The following is a 22,251-nucleotide window of genomic DNA, read 5'->3' as shown; positions in this document are numbered from 1 at the left end:
CCAGCTTGCAATGCTTCCGCTACAACCGCTCCCAAAATTACAGCCCATAGCTATGCTCCTTCCTGCCTTCTATGTTGGTTTTACTCATTTAAGAGGCTCACCTTGCTCAGCTGAGCAAGCCCCTGCTTCTAGGTCCAGCAGTGACTCAGGACCTTTCTGCTATGGGGTCTGTGTCTTGGATCCCACCCTGCGCTCCTTCAGGGTGGCCTCTTGTGGCTGTTTTTGTTTGCTTTGGAGAAGACCCTGAAGTGGGTGAGCATAGGGCAGAACTCAGCATCACCTTCTGTCTCAACATGGAGGAACAAATCTGAGGAATCATGGTCAGGGCTGAGGCTACATGTTCCATGTGAAGGATTCTGAGCGGAGGGCTTGGGGAAAGGTCCACCACTTTTGGACAGCACTCCAGGAACACATCCTGAAAATGTGGGATAACAGGGAGAACCCATAGGCCTCAGGGACACAATGAAATCCTTAACTGAGCTTCTCCCTCCATGTCTGGTGGCCAGCAATGTTAGGAGCAGTTAGTTGAGGTGGTCATGGATTTGTGGGGCCACGGAGCTCCAGGGAGCTCACACCTGAGCCCTTTAGTGCAGCAGGCTGGTACCTCATTTACCCTGTCCCGGATTGTTCTCTGTTACTGCTCTAGAGTTTTGACATATAGGCCAGATTCAGAGGTGAAGGAGCAGTTTGCTATACCTTTATAAAAGGCTGTTTGTTTTCTCTGCAGCTGCTTAAATCTGACCTAAATACCTTCCAGGCTATGCAGCCTGGTGCTTTCTTTGAAAACCTAGAAGGTCACTAACTGCTGGGTCTTCCTCCCACAAAATGAACCAGAGGCATGTAGGGAGCTGTAACTGCACTGTCAACAAGTAAGAACTGCCTTCCCTTTTTTCCACTCCTTTGCTTTTGGAGTTTGTCAATAGTAAACATGCAAGGAGATGCTAGACTCATGTCCTCACAGAAATAACTGCGTATTATAAAAACCTGAAGTAGAAGACTGGGTACACTTTAATCTCAGCTTTTTGGTCCTAGGTGATTGTAAGGAAAGGAGCTGGCTGTGCCCACCTGCCCTGCTTTGCACAGGGAAGCCCCTTCCTCGAAACAGCAGCCTGAACAGACACCAGCAGAGCATCCCACTGTCCCACTGGGCTGCCCCTGCCCAGCACTGCAGCCGCTGCTCGCTGCAGCTCAGCTGGGGGCCGCTGCTCCCCACAGCAGCCATCCTGCGAAGCCCAACCTCCTGATGGCAACCGCTGTGCCTGGGCTCAGCACTGTGCCAGCTCGCTGGGCTTCCCAGCTTTGCCTCCAGACCTTGCTGCCTGCAGGCATGTTGGGTTGCAGGTTGCCCACCGGTGCCAGGTGAACAGGCCTTTGTTCCCCACTGCTCTGGAGGCCTCAGGCCCAGCTGAGGAGCGTGCAGGAGCCCCGTGCTGGGCTGGCAACGCAGGCTGAAGCACATGAACACGGTGTCCGCCACAGCTGCGGGGAAAAGGCAGAACAGCAGAGGGTGTTGCACAGTGGAACGAACATGAATCAGCAGCAGTGTGCGGGGTGCCCATTGCACTGCTGGCTACGGCTCCCCACTCTGGATCCCTCCATGCACGTGGTGTACAGGAGCTCGGTGCCGGTGGTTGGCAGCCTGCAAGCAGCGGCGCGTGGCTCCCCACCGCACTAGGTCACTCCGCTCTGGGCAACCCTTGTACCTTTGCTTTCCTGGAAAGCAGTTTCTCTTCGGTACTGAGAAGAGTTCTGCTCTGGGAGGGAAGGAGGGGCCTGGCCACTGCTTCATGCAAAGGGGCCACTACTTGTTATAATTTTTCTCATAAGAATCAAACTAATACAGCCTGGGCTTGCTCTAAACCACAGAAAGATGTTTTTGTTTGTTTGTTTGTTTGTTTCGGGGGGGAGTGGAGGAAGGGGGCTGGGGGATTTTTGTGTGCTGGTTTTGTCCTCCTGGCTCTCTCTTTTTGTGTTGTTGGTGGGTTTTTTTTTCTTCTTCTAAATGCTTTGCTGTTAGCATCTCCTAAAACGAGGCTTTTGGAAAGTTACAAGAGGGATCACCTCAAAAGGGGAGGAAGGGTCAAAGGAGAAAAACCACCTTAGATGGTGTGCAGTCAAAGTTTGTACATTTCATACTGTTTGCAGGCAGGAGATTGTGGCAGTCATTTCCTACCCACGCCCCAAGCATCCTTCCATACTCCTGTCTGTACAAAATCTCATGCACTGCCTGCATCACCTCTCCTGCCAGGGTACCCAGGCCTGCCCCATGTTTTTTTCTCTCTCTTTCCTTCCCATTTGACCACCTGGCAAGAACCCCCCAGGTTATGTCTGGGCACTAGGATTGCGCCATTGCAGGGCAGTTTCACCTCCCAATCGTATCCCATCCACAAAGCCAGCATGCACACCGATGGGTGACAGCATGTTTGGGGCTGGCTGGGATCCCAGTAAGGCACTGAGCCCCTAAATAATCAGTCACTCATCGTCTGGAGATGATGCTCCAGCCCCAGCTGATCTTCCACTCACAGGTTCGCTCGCTGAAGGGCAAAGCAGTATGACACATCTAATATGTTGACCCATCTTCCCACCCCCCATGCCTTCTATGTTCTTCTCCTTTTGCTTTTCTGTGCCTCTCTTCCTTTCTTATGCAGATTTTCAGTGCTTCATTCTCTCCTCCTCAGTTCCTTCCCTCACCATATTACTTTCTCACTTCCTTTGGGGCAATGCATGCATTTTACTTTCCCAGAAAACCATCTTTACTCAACAGTTTGCAGTGACCTACCCCAAAATACCTATCTTCTTCCCACACCTCCCAAACTGAGGAGGCAAATAGACAGCTTGTGGCTCTTTCTACGTCTTGGAGGCCATAAGGAATCGGCGCACTGAGAAGGAGTGAAGTTGTTTGGGTGTTACTGGCTCTTGGGCTGTTGGATATCAACATCTTCGAACTTAACAAAGACTTGGGGGTTACTGAAGAACAAGCAGAGAAATGGCACAAAGCAGGACTATGATCCAAAGGTAGAATGAACTCAGACCTACTACCCTCAGCAGCTGGACTCCAAGCAAAACTCTCTGGAAATGGTTCATTCCATCAGCAGGTCTATTAATTAATGCTTTCACATTTAATGTTTTTTAAAGTTTTAGTATCAGGGATAGTGAGGGTATATTTTTTCCTTAGGCAGAGGAAAAAATGAGGGGTAGAATAAAACGTGTAAATAGTAAGAACAAATCCTGGCCTCTGCTCAGGAGCTATTCCTCCCCATGCTGTCATCAGCACCCTGGGCATCTCAAACCCTAGCTTTAGGATGGATCCAGCTTTTTCCAGAGATGCCCCAGTGGACAGTGTTCAAAGCGAGTTGCCCATGGCAAGACCATTAGCCTACCTGTATCCTCACTCATTACACAGAGCTTTTCAGGCAGATATTCATGCACTGAATGCAGTTGGGAAAAAAAAGCATCAATCCAGTGGTGAGAGCATTGGGAGTCTCTTGGTTCTAGGGAATTTACTTGTATTCTTTTTTTCTTAAGAAATCTCACTTAAGGGAAGGGTTTGTTTTACAAAGCTACTTCAGCATCCTTGTGTTTTCCACCTATAATGAAGCCACCTCAGAGATACCTCAATCCTGAATGCCTTTTGGGTCCTATGAGTCAAGTCTGAGCTTTGGGAAGTTGTGGTCAATGGTAACATTGTGATATGTCTCACCAGCTTTTATTGCCGAAGGGGATTGCTGCAATATGCTTCAGCTGTAACTGCTGCAAGGTCAGGGTTTCAAGTGGATGAGAGAGAAGAGGGAGACCCACAAACAAATCTCTGAGCAGTGAGGCGGGTTGTTACTTTTCTCAGGCAAGGACAAAGAGGAAGGATGTAAGGCAGAATTAGACTACACCATTTAATGTTAAGACAAGGTGGCTGGTAGATTCTATGAAGTTGCCCAATAAATTCTGTAAATATCCACATAGGGAAGCAGACTCCCTGCTAGGCAACTGTAAAGCAAACTGCAGGATATTTTTGAAGATGCCATCCAAAAATACAAAGAGAAGTGTGACAAGCCTACTTAAAAAACAAAAATGGAACAGATGAGGACTTTGTCTCTGCTGTGATTTAGGGCTCCAGTGGCAGGTCCTCCCACTGAAGCCTCCCTGAAAAACAATGAAGCACTTTGCCCAGACTCTCATGGAAGTTCAGAAATTCTGTGGTCAGCAGCATCTTCATGCTTGGTTGAAAGAAGAAACAAGGACTGATGTCTCAATACTCAGTGGAACTTCTGGCAAGGTTGCAGATCAGATTCAGTGGTGTGTTTCCGACTGCTTCATGCTTCCTAGCAAGGCAAAGCAGCTGTAGAGCTCTTTTGGTCAGCTCAACCCGCAGTTACATCTGCTTTGCATCACCAGGCTGGTACAGAGCAGCCAGAGCATGTCTGCACTCGGTGTTGGCATACAGGGCAACTCACCTGGCATGCACACATAAAGGTCACACATGCAGCAGTCTCGGGGATATGGAGAAAGGATTTAGTTGAATGAGAGCTCTGATGGTGCAGTCAAGTCATAGGCTAATTGCAGACTAGGCCTTTAACAACTGTGGGGTTTGTCCTGAATTCCAAAGTTTATCTTTTCTCCTATTACATCTATTCTCTTTCAGCAGTAATATACTTATGGTATGCACCATGTGGTGCACTGTTTATATTTTGCATCATAAAATTTTTGCACGTTTTCCTCCTTTCTCCCGTGATTTCCAGTATTTTCTGGACCCACCGAGGTGACAGCGGGCATCTTTTGGCACGCTCCTGTAGCACACCTTATGCTGCCGCACATGCTGTGCTGCCACGGTGCCTGATGCCCTTCTGGGGGCTCCTGTAGTGCCCGAGAGGAGCTGGGAGAACACCGGCAGTGAAGGTAAAGGCCAGGGGGGTACAGCCTCCTCGTTTTCCACTGGTGCGGGGGGCCCCCTTTGCTGTCTCTGCTGCCCCGGGCCTGTGCGTGGCCCCTCGGCCCTGGCCATAGCACCCGCCCTCGCTGTTTCACAGCTCTGCTACCCCAGCCCTGGGCACAGCACCCCCTCCCCGGTGCTTGCGAGCTCCGATGCCCCAACCCCGTGTCGGAGGGCAGCAGACGGTAACCGGGAGGAGGGGCAGAGCCCCGGGCTCCCGCTGCCGCCGTCGGGGCCCGCAGCCGCCTCCCCGGGGCGACGCGTGGCTCCGGCGGGTCCCGGGGGGCGGTGGCTGCTGCGGTGCCGTCCCGGTGGGCTTCCTCGGACAGTCTGCAATGGAAGGGATTTCACAGCCTCTATTTAAAAAAAAAAAAAAAATCTCTCTCCCCCCCAATCCGTCCAACTTTTTTAAAAAAAAAAAAAAAACTTTTTTCGTCTTTACTTTTTTTTTTTTCCCCTCTCCTTGCAAGAGCCACGCCGTGGAAAGACGGGGTGGTGGAGGAGGGAGAAACCCCTCCCCTTCCCCTCCCCCGTGGCTCCTTCCTCGGAAAAGAAACACTTGGGGGGTTTCCTCCCCTCCCCTCTTCTCCCCTCCTCTCCTCTCTCCTCTCTCCTCTCCTCTCCCCTCCCCTCCGCGCCGCTCCGCTCCCCGGGGCCGAAGCCGCCGCCGCCGCGGCGCCCGCCTGCCCCGCGGCCGAGGAGGGCCCGGTGGGCAGCCGCGCCGCCTCCGGTAAGCCGCGCACCGGCCCCATTGTGAGTTGAGGGGCCGGGGGGGGATGCGGAGCGCGGCGGCGGCGGGGAGCGGGGCCGCCTCGGTTTCGCTTCGGGGCCGGAGAGCGGCGGCGGGGACAGGGCCGGGCAGCGCCGCTGTCGCCCCGGCACGGAGCGCTCGCTCGCACCGGCGGCAGCGCTGCCCGCCCGCCCGCGGCCCCGGCCGTGCCGAGAGTAAGTTGTGCGGCATTAGCTCCAAACGGCGGGGTTTTTGTGGGGTGGGGTGTTGTCTGTTTTCCCCGGTCCCCCCTTGGCTTCTTACGAGGGCGGGAGCTGGGGGTTGCAGCCCCCCGCTGGTTTAGCTCCCGAGGGCGGGTTGGGGCTGTTGCTGGCTGGGGAAGAGGGAGCGGCTGGGGCTTGGGGTGCCTTCGCCGCTGGGGTCAGGGGAGCACTGAGGGTGCTGGCAGCTCACCGCCGGCCCTGGAGGGAGCCACGTGCCGGGCTGGGGTGGCGGTGGGGTGCTGGGAGCAGCCTGGGGAGGCTCGGTGGGGCTTGTCCTGCCGTCAAGGTGTTCTCCACAGCATCGGGGCAGGGAGATGCTTGTTTTAAAGTGAAACCTGCGAATTATGCAGTGTCTCAGATGGGTCTGTAGGGACGCAGCCGCGCGGGTCCAGGGAGCGAGTAACTCGGTCTTCACGCCACTTCGTTCTTCACGTAAAGCACTGGAGAAGCGGCGCGCAGGGTGCTGCACTTAGCCTTAGCTGGGAAAGCGAGCTGCCTGCCAGAATCGAAGGTGTTACAGGGAAACGGGGTAACCGTGAACCAGGAGTGTACATGCCCGTTGGGGTTGTCCTGGAAAAGCAGAGGAACTCGCCATCCTCCAGAGCCGGCACAGATAGCACGCAGCCTCACACCTGCCTTTTCTCAGAAGATCAGTGCCGGGTGCCCATGAAAAGCCTCGTCGGCAAAGGTTACCACTAAAACATGCAATCTGAGTCATGGTGCTCACAGCCATGTAGGATCTGCTACTCACTTTTCCCCACAAACACACATGTTCTTACTGAGAATTTTGGAATAGTTACCACCAGAAACCTCAGCTTGTGCTGCCCTTAGGATCTTTTTTTTTTTTTTCCTTTTTTAAAAAAATTAGTTTAAGAGTGTCATCCTTCCTGCTTAATAAAAGCTTGGAAACAGGATCTAGATGAACCCCGGAGGTAACTGAGAGGAGCTCAAGAATGTTAAATTAATATCCCTGGCTTCTTTCTTCCCCTGCATGGGCGAAGGAGGGGGATGTGGCTTGACCATTGTTCTGGAAAGTTGAGGGTAAAGAGTATTGTTGGCAAGCTACTATTTAGGACTATGTGGTCCAGACAGTGCCGTTTCCTAGTTCTAGTTCTTGCAGCTCTCAGAGAACTTAAATGAAAAACCCAGTCACATGCTGACCATCCTCAACTCAGTAAAATGGGTGGGATCAGAAATAACTACAGTCTCCTGATGTTTCATTCTCTATTGACTGTGGCCTTAAGAGGGTATGCAGGCATATCTTCTTCAAACAATTGTGACTGCAGTTCAGATGCTGTGTGAACGTCAAATAGCCCATTCAGTAACAGCAGGGCTATGGTCATGTGCTTAAAAATTGTGCACATGCACAGAAGTTTGTGGGACTGAGGCTCTATTATCACATAATGTTGGTCTTGGTTGAATCAAGTTACAACGAGATGTGGCCAGTCGCTGCAGATGAAGCCAAGCTTTGTTTCTGTGTTCGTGAGCGATTCTGCTGGGTATGTGATTTAAAACATAGTTGTTGAAATACAGACTCTTGTCCCCTCCAGAGTGGAAGGCTCTTGGGCACAAACCCATGGGATTACTGGGATGCCAACCTCCCACAGTCTCATCTTTTTCTGAGCTAGACTGGGATCTGGGCCTTTGTTATTTCTGTGCTCCTTGTCGCTTATGTTGTATGTCCTTCAGAACCTGGCTTGCTTATCACTTATTTAAATATAGTGGGGTTGAGAGGCATCACAAAAGGCTTTTGTTTAAGATTGCATCAGATGGTACAGGAAAACTCTGCTGGGGCCCCGAAAAGCAGGCATGGAGGAGCACAGGGAAAGGCTGAGCTTTTGCAAATCTTCCCAGGTGTGTGTCCATGCCTCTGCTGTGCCTGCTCGGAGAGGGACAAATTCAGTTTCCAGATGAGAGCTTCAAACTTGGAGCCAGTGCCTCTCACCATCAATCCAATTGGGATTTCTGTGAAGTCGGTGGTTGGTTTGCGCAAGGGTAGAGCAGGAAGGAGTTGGGTGGTGTAAATTCTTAATTGCTGTCACTAATACTGTGGTTGCATTGCTGAGAAACAAAGGAGAAAATGTGCTTTCGGAGCTGTGTTTCTTCCCTTGCTCCTCTTTCTGTCCCTGATGAGGTTTCACTCTTTCCTCCGAGTCTTTCCCTGAAGCTCCTTGCCACTCCCATCTCCCCCTACTACTCACAGGTTTCTTTCTCCTGATTTCTCCTACCTTAGTTTGGTCAAAATAAACAGATAGTGCCAATACTTAAATATTACATCATTGGGGTCGGGTTGACGCTGTGGTTAGATTAATAAAAGCTGTGGGGAGGTGGTGTGTTCTCAAGCTGTTATTCCAGGCTGCTATAGACCTCCACTGGTGGTGCTTGCTGAAAGCTCACAAGGCAGGAGAGGTGGGCACCTGCATCTCTTTCTGTAAATGAAAATGTGGATGGTACAAGAGCTGCGTATGCCAGGGATGGTAGCTTTTTACAGAGTAAAGGTATTAAGTGTGTGTTTCGTTAGGAGGCATTGTATATTTATTTTAAATAATGCAACAAAATGCTTCGTTAATTAGATCCTTGATTACATGTAAGTAGAGGCAGAATGCGGGCATGATATCAATTTAGTCCCTTCTATCCTGTTAGTCTGCTTCATTACTGCCTGCTCTTCTGGTTTGCATTTGTGCATATCCTGCAGCCTTCTGCCTCAGTAAGGTATTCATTAACTCACCATATTGCTGAAATACATCTCAGACCCTTTAAAAAAAAAAAAAAAAAGCGCAGCGCTGTTTGATGTAGCAGGATTTGGTGGCTTTGTGTTAGTGAGTGGTCAAAATGACTTGAGTAAAACCCATTTCCAGCCCCCCCCCCCCCGCCCCCAACCAACTAGCTGCAAGATTTCAAGTTAAGATTTAGAAGTGAGAGGTGAAGAAAGTCCTACTTTTTAAACTTCGGGGAATGTCTGCTTCTGTTCGATAGGTATTTAATAGTATTAAAATGTTAATTCAGTTTTAGTAAAATCGCTAAATGCTGGGTTTGTGTCGTCTTTGGAGACTTTAGAGCTGCCCCCTTATTTTCATCCTCTTCAGTGGAGGAATGAAAAGGCCTGTGTGCACTTCACAGGAAATGAGTGTCTGATACAGGCTTGCAAACTGCACATTTCCAAGAACTGCTCTCAAGGTATTTTGATAATGCGCATTCTCTCTGCCTTCTCCCTTCCTGCTCCCCTGCGCTTTCTGTGCCTCTGCTTGTTCGCAAACACATGCAAAGGATGAGGGAAAGAATTGAACGGTGCCAGTATTAAGTTTGCAAATAGGCTGCTTTAGCTTTACATCGGCTCTTTGGGAGCTGTGGCTGGCAAAATCGGGTTAAGCTGTCAGCATTCAGTTGCCCTTGTCTCAGCAGAGAGTTTTTGTCCTCCCACTCATCCCCTGCAAATACTGAAGAGAAATTTTGACTTCAGATTGTGACTTGTGCAACAGGGTTTTTTTCTGTATGTGTGATTCTGCAGTTCAGAAACAGTTTGGATCTACTTTCATACTTCCTCAGTAGCAAAGTTTATTTGGAAACTTAACGCTAAGGCTGTCAGGGAAGAAAATAAGTGTGACTGTTAGCTGTTGGAAAATGTCAGCAATCTCTGTTCCTGCAATCTGAACTGCATAGCTGGGCTTTGCCCAGCTTGCTGAAGGTGCCACACTGAAGATAAGGGGGTTCGGCATAGGTTTGCCTTGGTTGGCATGCTTGTGGTAATGTGCACAGATGTCCACAGGAATGATTTAATTATGCTTTTTGACAGACTGGCAATGTTATTCTTAATCAATGTTGTTCTTCATGCATATTTGAGTTCTTCCTTGAGAAATTTTGGGATGTGGAGGGAGGGAAGCCAGAGCTGGAGGATTCTCCAATCCTTCCTGCTAGAAGTTATGTTTGTCCTCCAAGGCCTGGCTAAGTGACACAGTGGACCAAGAGCCCCACTCAAAGTGATGCTGAGACAGAGGGAATGTTTCTTTCTAATCTCATTGCCACAGCCATTTCTGATTCAGAGCTGCTTTAGCAGTAATCACTGAAATAGCCCATTTATGTAGGATGCACACCAATATTCAAGTCAGCCCATAAATGCAAGAGGTGCTGTTCTTTTTAGTCATTTAAAAAATGAGGAAAAAACAGGCTGAGCTGCTTTAACTATTTTGCAGCAGATCTGTAGTTGATTCCTAGTAGTGACTTCATAAGCCTTTGTTTACTTCTTCAGTTTTTGCATGACTAAAGGACGTTCATGACTTGTGCTGGGATCCCCTTAGTGTTATGTAAAGTTTAAATGATTAAGAGATGGCTTAAAAAGGTGATGCTTTAAAAACCCAGCCCTTTGCTGCTGGATCCCTCTGCCTAAGATCTACTAAAGCATAGGATGGTGAGTACCACAGAGACAAAGCCAAGATATTTGAGAAAGAAGATAAATGAGACTCCTCAGATCAACTCTCTCACTTTCCCCAGCAGCAGCGTTTTAATGCCTGTGTGATTGGAGTTTTTCTTTTTATGAGTTTTAAAATTAGTTACTTTTCAATCTCGGTCACCTTTGAACTTCCTCTCTTCTAGTTTTATGAAAGAGCATAAAAAGAACAGCCTGATTGTGCTGTATCTTTCTCTTGCATCCCCTTGTATATATCGACTCTCTAAACTGAGCATGAAGTTTCTCCAGTCTCCCTCTGTCTGAACACTTAGATGTGACTTCTTATCACCCATCTTTAGGCCCATCCCCTTTGTTTCAGCTCTGTCTTGTTTTATTTAAGGTGACTGGAACTGAACATATTATCTCAGGTGGTGACATTACTGTTATGTTCCCACTGATCCATTTTGCAACCTCATGCTGGTGTTTGCTTCTTGTATTTTAATGACTGCTTTTGCATTCGGAGCTAGAGCTTTCCTTAATGAACTCTCAGCACAGTTACTCGGTTCTTTTGTCAGCTGTGCCGCTTAATTTATCACTCTTCGAAATATAGACCCAGTTTGTTTTCCTACAAGTCTGCATCCACTTGCATTTGTCAGGACAGAGTCTCACCTGACCTCCTGATGCTTGCCAGCTTGCTGAATTTTGAGTGACCTCTGACGTCTGTGGCCTACAGAGAGTGATTTTGTCACCGGTCGCGCCCGGGAGGTTGATGGAGGGGACTCTCCACTTTTCCATCTGGCTGCCTAGATTTAAGTACCTTGAGGCTTGAAGCTGCCTGCTGGGAGGGCATGGTTAAACCTCTGATGTCTGAGGTGTTGTGGGCAATGGCAGCTTGCAGACCACAGGGGAAGATTTCTAGAAAGGGACCTGGGTCAATGTATGTGTTTGCATGAGCAGAGGCAAGGGAGCCGCTCGCACCTGAGCTGGGGGAGGCTTTGGGCTACCTGTACCCACCGACCTGTTGAGCAGCTCTGCAAAGTCGGCTGAGTTGATCCATGGGGAAGATGCCGCAACTGGGAGGGTGGCAGAGAGGTGATTGGATGTGCAGGGGCTGAAATGCCTTCGTTTCCTGAGGACACCCCTTTTCCACCTCTCGTCGCCCCTGGGCATGACTGCTCCTTCTGTCCATCTGCTTTACAGGTCCTGGGGTGCTGCTGGCTCTTTACCTTGTGCACCGTGTCTCACTTTTTGACTGGCTGCTGGCATGGAGGCTTTGGGGAAGTGCAAGGCATGTCCTGGCTGCTGTGGCTTCTTCAAATACCATTTTCCTGATGGAGAGCTCTGGCTGGGGATTGCCTCTCCCCCACAGTCAGGTAGCCACTCTTCCTTACAACTCTTGCAGCCCTCTGGCAATTGGTAGTGGCAGCTAATTGACTGAGAAAGCACCTCTCTTTGCATTTTAACCAGCCATTTTCAAATTCCTTCAAAATCTCTGAGTATAGTCCACTGTGTCCGGCTGACTTTCTGCTCTTTAATGTCACTTTTCACCATCTCTTCTGATAGAGCCCCCCCTTTGCCCCCTTCAGGTGAAATACCATTAAATACTGGGGAATCTCCTCATCATCGTGCACAAAAAAAAAAAAAAAAAAAATATCTGCTTGGTTATATAGCTTTTCTGCAGTGTCCTCGTCCCCACTTGCTGGTGTCGCAGTCAACTAAATGATTCCCCCAGAGGCTTTCTGGTTTTGATAAACTGAAAATGCCATTTGTTTTCTGGTTTTTGTTTTGTTTATCTTGGCTACCTGCTGTCCCAGTTTTGTGACAGCCATCCTCATGTAAATTTGTTACCTACTGTCAGTAATTTATAGTCCTTTATATCAGCTCCACCAGGGTTAGCTTTTCATGTTCTGAAGGATTGCTGAGGTAGAGAGATTTGGGCAGGGACTGTGGTTTTGTAGTATGTGTGTTTGGTGCCTCTGGTCTGTGGCAGAGGCCCTTCCAAGCTGTCACACCTACAACTAATACCTGCAGTATGACCTATGTTGTCCCCTGAGCCTGTCCTCTTATCCAGGCAGTGTTTCTGCTCCATCGTTTGTGGGAGGTCTGCACGCTCTGTCACTTTAAAATTTCCTAAATAACCTCTCATGACTTAATTTTTTTTTCTTTTCACTTTTGACTCTCAGGACTAGTTTCTTTATTTTGTGTGTTGGAAATCCCCCGTTATAAAACAGTGTTGTGATGCATTTGTGCTTTCTGACCCTCACCCCTTCCTCTGAAGGCACGGTAACTGGTACTGCTTAATGGCCTCACATCTTCCAAAGGTGGTCCTTCTGAAGAGCCAAGGGACAATCTCTCCCCCGTGCCTCTGTGCTCTGGGTTGCATTGGTTAAGCGCCTGGGACTCTTTTCTAAAATCCTAGTTCTGATCATGATACTGTACCAGTTTTAGCTGGAGACACTGCTCATTTCTTAGAGTTAGCTGCTTCTTTGAATTCCTTTCCTGCTAAATGCGATGGCTTTGATAAGAGACCATGACTGTTTCGGGGATAGCTAATTGCCTTTGCTTCTCAGGATTTACTTGTTTCCTCAAACAGGCTGGAACAACTGAAAAAAGTCAATTTAGCCAAGAGAAGCTGGAACGGAGGAAATGTACCTATGCTGCTGGTCTGGGGATGGGGTAGCTGGTAAGGCTGAGTTGCCGTGACCAGTGGATGCAGAGCTTTGCTCTAACGGAGGGTGAGGATGCATCCCTGGGCATCACTACCCCCTTCCCACTGATCCCTTTCTTGGTGGAGAGATGGGACAGAGCGTTTCCAATAGGGACCCATAGAGACTGGTGTTGTCTTTGGCCTTTTTCTTCCTTCTCATCGTGCCCTCTCCTCATCTCCTCATTTCTGTACCCAAACTGGGGAGAGGGCTGGCCACCTTCCCAGAGGGCTGGCCACCTTCCCAGATGGCTGGCCACCTTCCCAGAGGGCTGCTTCCCCAGCTAGTGGGTGGTGGGGAGAGAGGGAAGGCAAGGCAGCTGTGTGGAAGCTGTGTTCCCTGGCTGAGCCCAGGGCTGAGGCTTCATGTAGCTCTGCTACAGTGACATTCGCAGGGATGGCTGCTTGCTATGAAACTGCCGAGGTCAGGAGCCACGCGACCAGGCTTGCCTCGCTTACCAAAAATGTTGTTGTGTTGGCCAGAGGTAAGCTACAACTCTTTGCTTAAGCCATGGCAGGATAGGCTCAGCTGCAGCTTTGAAACTTAACAGTAACCCCTAATGATTTCCCTTTTCTAACTTTTTATTTTAAATTCCCTTTTCCCCAGGGGGAAAAAAAATAATTCAGTCTCCAATAGAAGCTGTCTTTGCCAGAAGTCAGTTGGTAGTTTTGGTAGTTTTACTTGCTGTGGGAACAAGCTGTAGTTGCTTGAGGCTACTGCACAGCAGACCTAGAATTCAGGGAAGCAGTGTGGCTTCTCTGTAATTCTGAAATGGCAGGATTACAGTTTCACACTGGGCTATTTCTATGAGGAACAGGCTGTTTCATTTGGAAGTAGTTGTTCTGAATGTGCATAGTATTTCCAAGGTGTGAGGAAGGGACCCTGAAAATGGGGTGTTTCTTCCAGCTCTTTCAGTTAGTGCAGCAAAAGCAATTAGCTTTCCCTGTAAGCTGCCACCTTCCTTTTTCTTTGCAGCACGTTATGGAGAAACCAAACATGTTTGCAGACTTCCCTGCCTTGAAGAATACTCAGTGCACATCGCACTGTTTTGTGGGTTTTATTGGGGCAAAAACCTTTTAGCCTATATCAGCACAGTGTTACTTTAATGCAGAAAACCCATCGTAGAAAAATATGATAAGAAGTACAAAACCTAAATATCAGATCCATGGGAAGTTATTTGTGGGTTTTGAAGTATGTTCTCTAACCTGAAAATGCTGGGAAGGGTTTGATAAGGCCAGTCCTTTTGCAGGGCATCCAGCAGCTGGTTCCCAGAGCTTGTGTACAGGATCCTCCTGCTCAGCATCTCTTGTGCATGGAAGCAGGAACTGTCACAGTGTGTGTGCTGCTTACTTTATTTTATTAAATATTGCATCCTTGAATTCTGGTTGTATAGGAAAATGTAGTTGTGGTTTGGGGTATGCACATGTGGTGTGGGTGTTTTTTCTTTTTTCCACATATTCCCTCATGTGTCAGACATAATGGCAGCCTCGCATCAAACTCTATTTATAGCCATGGCATAAGAGATAGAGGGAACTGCAATGTCTCCTAGGCCTGCTTTGAGCTGGAGAAATTGGCTGTGATTAACATTGGTCCTCTTAGCTGAGCTGCACCACATTCCTTGCCTAACCACAGCTCCCTCTGTGCTCTTTGGTTCACGTATGCCTGTGTGTCTCCTGCCTTTCCCTGCCTCCTCTGCCAGCCCTTTCTGGATCAGCCCTGGTCACCTTGACCGTGGTAGGGTGCTCACGACAAGGGGCATTGGTGTGGCCATGCACTGCGGCAGTGACAGTGTGGTTTAAAACGGTGCCAGTGTGTGGCAGACGGTGGCGGTTGTGGGAACCAGTCTGTCCCACCACTAAAACACAGCACTGTGTGCTTGGCTCTTCCAGGGAGGTTTCTTCCAGCCATTTCCTCAAGCTTTCCTTTGAAACATCCTCTCCAGCCACAAATCAGTAGGCAGCGCATTTCTGTGGGATGCAGACATGCAAGCAAGAGATGTCTGCTCAGGCTCTGGTGCCTGGAATGGGAACGCTGCTGCAAGGGCTTGCAGGGTACTTTGGGAAGAGCGTTTCCAGATTATCTCAGCCTCCACTGAACTGCTCTAGGAAATGCAGGACTGATAATGGAGATGTTGAAGCCAAATAGAGTGTGTAGCATAGTAATGTGATGGGCCCACAGTCCTGCTAGCTGCAGTCAACATGGCTTGTGAGGTGTGTGCCCGGTCTGGGCTCTGCTGGGGGGGAATGCAGAGAAGTGTTGTTAAGTATTGGAGTATAGGTTTAAGTGAAGCCTTACAGGGACTGTCTCTGAAAGGCATGCAGGAGGCTGGGTTTGTTTTTTCAGCTTGCTGATGGATCCACTGACAGCTGTGCAATTGCACACGGTGGTCTGCTGCTCCACCAGGTCAGTGGGTTTAGTTTTCCATCCATGAAGTAAGAAAGAAAAGCCTGGGAGCCAGGGAAGTAGGAGAGAAGAGCGCAGGCCAGAATGGACTGGGTTGCTATTCACATAACAGTGAATGACTACCTATGCACTTTCAGATAAGATACTCTAAATGCTGTGTGTTGCATTGAACAGAAGTTTGAGTTTGCTGTTTTGATTCCTTAAGCTTATTCCTGTTGCCATCATCTCTTAATGTATGGGTTTTATGGTTCCTGCTTCCAGAAGATGATGGCAACTTTGCATTTGTTCTTAGGCCATCAGTGAGTTGTCTGGACATAATCAGCTCGTGGCTATGTAAGTAGCAATAATAATAATAACAACAATAATCTGTTGTCTCTGTTGCTACCTGAAGTGCTGTATACATGCTTCTACAATAATACAGGTCAAGGAAGTTGAGACAGACAAGCTGTCCACAGATTTGTTGTATTTTAGGCCCACATTATGGTGAACTAATGGGCTTGGTCACCTGTTTGATGGACATCTCTTTCTTTTCAAAGGATGGATCTGCTCTGATGGATCTGCTCTTAAGTAAAGCTTTGCAAAAACTGAGAAGTGGCACATCAGAGCTCTTGAATTTGGACCACTTCCAGGCCTGACATCCAGAAACTCATCCCTATAGGTGGTAAATATAAACAGGTAAGCTCTTTTGGGTGTCCTGGAGGAAGAGTATAAGAATGCATCATGGCTGAGTACTTGAAGCTGCTGTTGAGCATGACAGATTTGTCAAGCCCCGGGGTGCAGGGCTGGCATGGCTGGCACCAGAGGCTGCGTACAGTCCCTTAGTTTACTAGAATTGTCTCCTTATATGAAATACACTGCTTTGCCTGGGTAGCAGGCGAGGAGGAAAGCAGAATGCCCTGTGTCAAGAGCACTTATTTTGAAAAGCTCTTGAGCTTGCAGTAAATCAGAAGATCTGAGGAAACTTATCCAGCCTTTTAATTAGTGGGACACCAGCTTGCTAGGGTATGTTGCTTTTGCTGCAAGCACTGTTCTGACTGTCTTGCAGTAGGGAGGTAGTAACATGTTTGGGCGTTGGGGTTTTTTGGGCTTTTCTGGGGAGGGGAGGGGAGGGGGGAAGAAAATCTTGGTGTGGCAAATCAGAAGCAGAACTAATTATTCATGTGTATTTCATAGCAGTCTTGGGCTGTCTTATTCCTAATCCTGAGAGTCTGCTCATCCTCCTTGATGTGGGAGGCCATGTGCACATAGGACCTGTTGACCCATTAAAAGTGAACCTTAAAGGTAATACTGGGAAGTGCTTCTAGAGCTAATATTAATATAACTAATACTGCACTGCAGGCCGAGCAGTCATCTGTTGGAAATGGGTCACTGAAGCTAAACAAATTCACACCATCTGAGGCTCTGACCCATATGTTGATTTCAAACCAAGTGAACAAGTTGTGAGGGTGTTATTTTTGCATTTACTTTAAATTCGAAATGATGACACAGTCTCAGTTCTTAGTCACTCAGACTTCTAGTAGCAGTGGATTTTTCTTAAAGGACTTGGGAGAATGACTCAAGGTTGAAAACTGGGACAAACAAGTTTATTTTTTTTTCTGTCGAATAGCATCTGCGGCCTTAAACAAATTATCTATGTGTTTGTTATTTTTAAAACTAGCCTGGAAATAAAAGACAGCTGCCCGCTTCTGTTTTCCTGCTTGAATTCATTTTCCAACCTAGACCCATGAGATTGACAGAATTTCCATTTGGACATAAGAGAAATTGCTGTTTGGGAAGAGTGGCTGCTGATGGGATCAAGGCTCCTTTTTGTTCCTCTCGAGGCTGTAGCTGCAGCCCTGGAGGCATCTGGCAGGAGTATGATCTTCTTTTTCTGTAGGAGCTAATGTCAGAGGCCTCTATCCATAGCTTCCTTGCCCAGCAGAGAGAAGAAGGAAAGGGACAGAGATGCTGCAACTTCTTGTGATGCCTATAGTGCAGAGTTTTTGGTGGTGATAGATGGCCCTAGTCACTGCACATGGTGATTGTGTTTACTTGCATTCTGCTCACTAAATCAGCTTCCCCTAAGATTTATTCTGACTTGCTGAACCATCAGAGTAGCTTTCAACTGCTGCCTTTTTTTTTTTTTTTTAGATGGAAAAGAAAAAAACCCAACTTGATTAAATCCTTCCCACCCCTCCCACCTTTCTCTAAGTGTGGAATTTCCCTCCCGCAGTGACACATAGCTAAAGGGCAGGATCAGCAGCATTCAGAGCTGTACCAGGGATGATAGCAGCTTCTGGACTGCAAATTGAAAGGCTAGAAACTGGAGAAGCTTCCCAGGCTGTTCTTGGGAAGGGTGTTTATGGCTCCCTGTACAGAGATGTGCCTGACAGCTACATTATTGGTATTACTATTAAGTATTGAGGGAGATGTTATGAGAGAAAAGACAAGACTGTAGACTACTGTACCCATGCAAGGGAAAGATGTTTGGCCTTGCTGCTCCATGTCCTCTCTGCAGGGGGCAGAATGGGCTCCGCATGGCCGTCCAGCTGACATGACCACCAAAAGGAGTGCAAGGCTATTGAATAACCAGCAAAGGGTGCAAGATAAGGGGAACCTCACAAGGAGCTAAGCCTAACCTAAAGCTCTCCCTCCAGAGCAAGCCCTCCATAGGTCCCTGCACATTCCCTGGGTGACTGCCTGCCACTATGAGCCCTGATGCTCCTGCGAGTCTGCGGTAGGGGGGACTGCCAGAGACAGAGAAGTGTGTCTCTTCCTCTGCTGCAGGCTGTGTGTCAGCAGTCTGTTCTGCTCTGAGCACTGCTGTGCTGTCAGTGAGTGTGACTGGGTTAATGGAGTATGTCAAGGGACCGAGGGCAGGGTTTGGCGGCGAGCTGCTGACTTGTCAGGCCTGGGGAAGTGGTATGTAACAGCTCAGCTTCTCACACAGAATGAGCCTCTGGCTTGGGGCTGTGGTTTTTATATTTATGCATATATATATATACACGCACAAATGCAGAATATGTATTTTTTTATATAATTGAAATTACTTGGATGGCTGATGCCAATACTGGATTCAGGAATTTGCATTTCTGAAAACAGACAACCTGGTGATAACACAAGCTGTAGGAGATGACCAGGGTTGTGACAGTAAGGGAGGGCACTTTGAATGCAGCACATGAGCAGAGGACAGTGACTGGGAGAGGGCAGCATTGTCTGCTGGTGGGAGGAGATGTCCTTCCAGCAGAAACAGAAGTTAAGGGGCTGGAAGCGCCTGAGCAGAACTGTTCCTTGGACATCAGCAGTGCCTGGTACCAGCATTAAGTGATCTGATTTGTGGCAATCCCAGCCCTGAAGTTGATTAACATTTCTTGAGGGGTCTTGATCAGAGACCTTTGCTTTCTCCTGACACAGTGAAACAGGCATGTCCTGGGATAAGGGAGTGATTCATGGGGTTTGGTGGAAAGGCTCATTCCCATCTTCTGATTCTTCTAGGTCCTGTTGTCTGTCCTTTTGTCAGAGAAAGGGTTGAAGAGGCATGAGGAAACCTTTCCACCTTTCACTGAATGACAAAGTAAATGATACTTTCCTGCTTTGGAAAATTTTTCCCTTCTGATTTGGAGTGTCATTTCCCCTTGCCAGTTTCAAGGCCTCTCTGAAAAGCCCTTATGCATCCAACAGAGGGAAATCTTGAAATACTGAGGTCTGCTAGGTTCAAACCAGCCTGCTGCAGGGTGTGCTGGGGAGCCCCTAGCTGTGAATCACAGAAACCCAATGGATGCAGAGCTCTGTACGGTGCTACCTTGTGCTGGTGGGGACCCAGCTGGAGCCCTTCCAGGACATATACCCTTGGTTGTCCCTACAGCTGGGTGTTGGTGACATACAGCAGCTCCTTGGCATCCTTGCTGGTCTCTCTCTCTTGTGAAGTGTCTTCACTTGTGCGTTTAGAAGAAGGTACTGGGTTTGTCTCACTCTCCTCTGTCCCACAGGCTGGTTGCAAAGGAGGAAGCATGGTAAAGGCAGCATCTTTCCAGGATCCATGGGCTCTTTGAGAGATGATCAGAGGGAGGCCAGATGATCTGCACAACACGCACGCCACTGTTTCTTCTCTGCAAAGGCAGCATCGGAGCGTTCTCCCCAGCCCTGCGCCCCACGGTGTGCCCGATCGTTTCCGGATGTTTCGCAGCTGTGAGTGGGAGGTCCTGGAACGATCCCTCAATATCCTCCAGGCCAGTGACTTCTACTGGGGCCCCTTGTCCGTGGGAGAGGCTCATGCCAAGCTCCAGCGGGAACCTGTTGGCACCTACTTGGTGCGGGACAGCTCGCAGGGGAACTGCTTGTTCAGCCTGAGCGTGCGGATGCCAACGGGGCCTGTCAGCCTTCGGATCTCTTTCCAGGAGGGCTATTTCCGCCTGAAGAACTGGTTTTCAGACTGCGTGGTCCGGCTGCTGGAGCTGGTAGTGGCAGGGACCCGGAACAACCCCTTGCACTTTGACGAGATGGGGGGAACTCCCCTGGTCTTCTCTGAGCCCCTGTGCCGGAGCCGCCGGGCAGTGCCTACACTGAGAGAACTGTGCTGCCGGAGCCTGCCCGCTGGTGCCACAACAGGAGATGGAGCAGAGCTGGAGGGCTCCTGGGGGATGCGCCCGAGAGAGGAGGTGTTCTCATCGCCAAGCGGAAGGGGAGGGTCAGAGGGGAGTGTTGTCCCTAGCCCCTCTCTGTCCTGGGCTGGGAGATGATGCTGTGTGCATGAGAGATGAAGAAAGGTGCCTGCTACGTGGCTGTAGCGGGTGAGATGCACGCTGGGCCGGTGGGGCTGGACTGCTGCTGGGAGAGGAAGGAGAGGGCAAGGGGGTAGGGCTTGAATCTGCTGGCTGTGACAGCTGTGTCCTTGTACATGCACAGTGTGTGTGGCCTTCCCCAGAGATGCCTGGGGTAAAACCAAACCTGAAAAGCAGAGATTTCCCCCTCCGCCAAGTCCTGCTCTGCTCCATTTATACCTTATAAGCTTGAGAAGGTGAGTTGCCTGTCCTCCCAGGTCAGCCCTGTGTTTTCCTCTACCACAAAGTGCCTAAGCTCATTTCTGCTGCAAATCTGCCCCTGTGAAGTGGTGCGGCTGAGTCCAGTCCCTCAGTAGTGCAGCTCGGGCATTGGTGGGCATGACCCATGTGCTGACCAGATAACCGTGGAGCAAGAGCACGTTTCACTCCTTGCAGCACACATGTGATGCCTTGTCACTTCAGAAGCCAACATTTGCACTGGAGGGAAACTGTTGCAGCCATGTACAGCTTCACTGGCTTTTGCATTGCTTTATTTGAACAGATTTTTGGGAGTGCATATGAGTTACTTTATACTAAGGGCATGGTGTTCCCGCAGAGGTAACCCTTGCCTGGAGAGTCCGGTCTGCCCTGGGAGGGTGTGAAGAGATGGGATCCAGTGCCCGCCCTTATGCTCATCTGATAGTATGCTGCTGCCATCTAGAGAATATAAAAAGATTTTTTGGTTTTGCCTTCAAAAAGGCAAAGAATTTTTTATATAAGACTTAAAAATGTTAATAAACATGTTTTTATACTTATTTTTAAAAGTCAATGAATACACTGCGGTATTTTCATTCTCTTGCCTGGTTAGTTTAGTGCCAAGACATAGCAGACAAACTGAAATGGAACAAGTGAATTTCTTAGGAAGACCAAAAGCAGAATATAAATGAATGGTCCTAGCTGGGAACAATAAACTTAATTCATCTTATAGTGTAATCAAGTAAAGAATTTTCTGAACAGAAGATACTTCCTAAAAATTTAGGGGTGAGATTTTCAGTATTTTTAGTACCTTAAAATTTGTACTGTATGTTTGAAAGAAACAAGTAATTCAGGATCCTAGAACACGGCACAGCATCAGTGAACTCAAGGATGAGTACAAATGAGAGGAACAGAGTTGACTTAAATAGGGTTATGATTCATTTCAGGGATGCAGGCAGGTATGATGTCTTCAAAATAAGTGACTGAAAACAGCTACATGAAAAGAGAAATTCAGATACTGTAAAGTTCGAGCCAAACCAATTTACACGCTGCCAAGCATCCGTTGCCAGGCAGGCAGCCTGCTGAGCTCACGCTGACTTTCCCCTTCAGACCTGTACAGGGGAGAAAAGCCAAACATGGGGAGAGATTACTCTGAACTTGCTCTTTTGGCTTCAGGTATCTTATCTGAGGAACTAAAGCATGTGGTCAGCACAGAGAGAGAGAGAGATACGGGGCGTGATTCATCACAGGAGCCTAACTTAAACGCTCTGAATTACTCTCTGGAGGACTCTGTCGCTCTGCTGACAGCAAGGTGCCTGGCCTCCTGTCTTGGGGCATTGGCTTATGAACCACGATAGTTAAATTAGTGCCAGAGAAGCAGCCATCTTCTCCTTGCCTCCGGCTCCTCTTGGTCTCGGGGAGGCTAGGGGCAGCTTGGTGGCCCTACAGCTGCTGTGGCTCTTGGCCCAGTGCAAAAGCATGAGCTGGGATCATTCACTATCACAGGGTTCACGTGCACCGTGGCAGCTGACATGTGGCTATGGTGTTGCTTGCTGCTAGAGCTGTCATCTCATGCAGGGCCAGGGCAAAAAGTTAAGCAGGTAATTGCATCAGTCATCATCGCTGGATCCATTAGGGATGGTGAACTGGAGCCCTCAGATGCCTGAGTCAAGCTGTGATGCCCTGAGTGAGGGCTGGGGTTCCCTAGGCAGCATCATGAGGGGGCTGAGGTTCAACACAACCCGAGAGAATAGTCCTGTGCATCCCCTGCTCAAACACACACCCTGTAGCTCAGGGTTATTGCCATCTCCAGCTCCCGAAGCAGCCCTGTCTAGGTACTGTAATGCA

At 48.8% G+C, this 22,251-nt stretch overlaps 1 protein-coding gene across 4 annotated transcripts; it reads left to right on the top strand.

The window, feature by feature from the left end:
- Nucleotides 1-5,480: 5,480 nt before the first annotated feature.
- Nucleotides 5,481-21,033, top strand: LOC141958560 (suppressor of cytokine signaling 1-like). Of its 4 annotated transcripts, XM_074901392.1 has the most exons (4): nucleotides 5,481-5,654; nucleotides 11,502-11,674; nucleotides 15,946-16,084; nucleotides 19,378-21,033. In XM_074901392.1, the coding sequence occupies exon 4, from the start codon at nucleotides 19,444-19,446 to the stop codon at nucleotides 20,125-20,127; it is 684 nt and encodes a 227-aa protein (XP_074757493.1). In that variant the 5' UTR covers nucleotides 5,481-5,654; nucleotides 11,502-11,674; nucleotides 15,946-16,084; nucleotides 19,378-19,443; the 3' UTR covers nucleotides 20,128-21,033. The 4 variants fall into 4 exon arrangements, with proteins under 4 accessions (XP_074757493.1, XP_074757495.1, XP_074757496.1 ...); XM_074901394.1 differs by lacking the exon at nucleotides 11,502-11,674; XM_074901395.1 differs by lacking the exons at nucleotides 5,481-5,654; nucleotides 11,502-11,674 and adding an exon at nucleotides 5,784-5,869.
- Nucleotides 21,034-22,251: the final 1,218 nt, after the last annotated feature.

This window comes from Athene noctua, chromosome 3 (assembly GCF_965140245.1).
Source record: "Athene noctua chromosome 3, bAthNoc1.hap1.1, whole genome shotgun sequence".
In the NCBI taxonomy this organism is placed as follows: domain Eukaryota; kingdom Metazoa; phylum Chordata; class Aves; order Strigiformes; family Strigidae; genus Athene; species Athene noctua.
Note: the sequence above shows the minus strand (reverse complement) of the source record. Positions and strands in the feature narration are given on the sequence as shown.

Bases quoted from the DNA above. Each gene is read 5' to 3' on its own strand.
- LOC141958560 (XM_074901394.1), top strand. From the start codon at position 19,444: ATGATCAGAGGGAGGCCAGATGATCTGCACAACACGCACGCCACTGTT.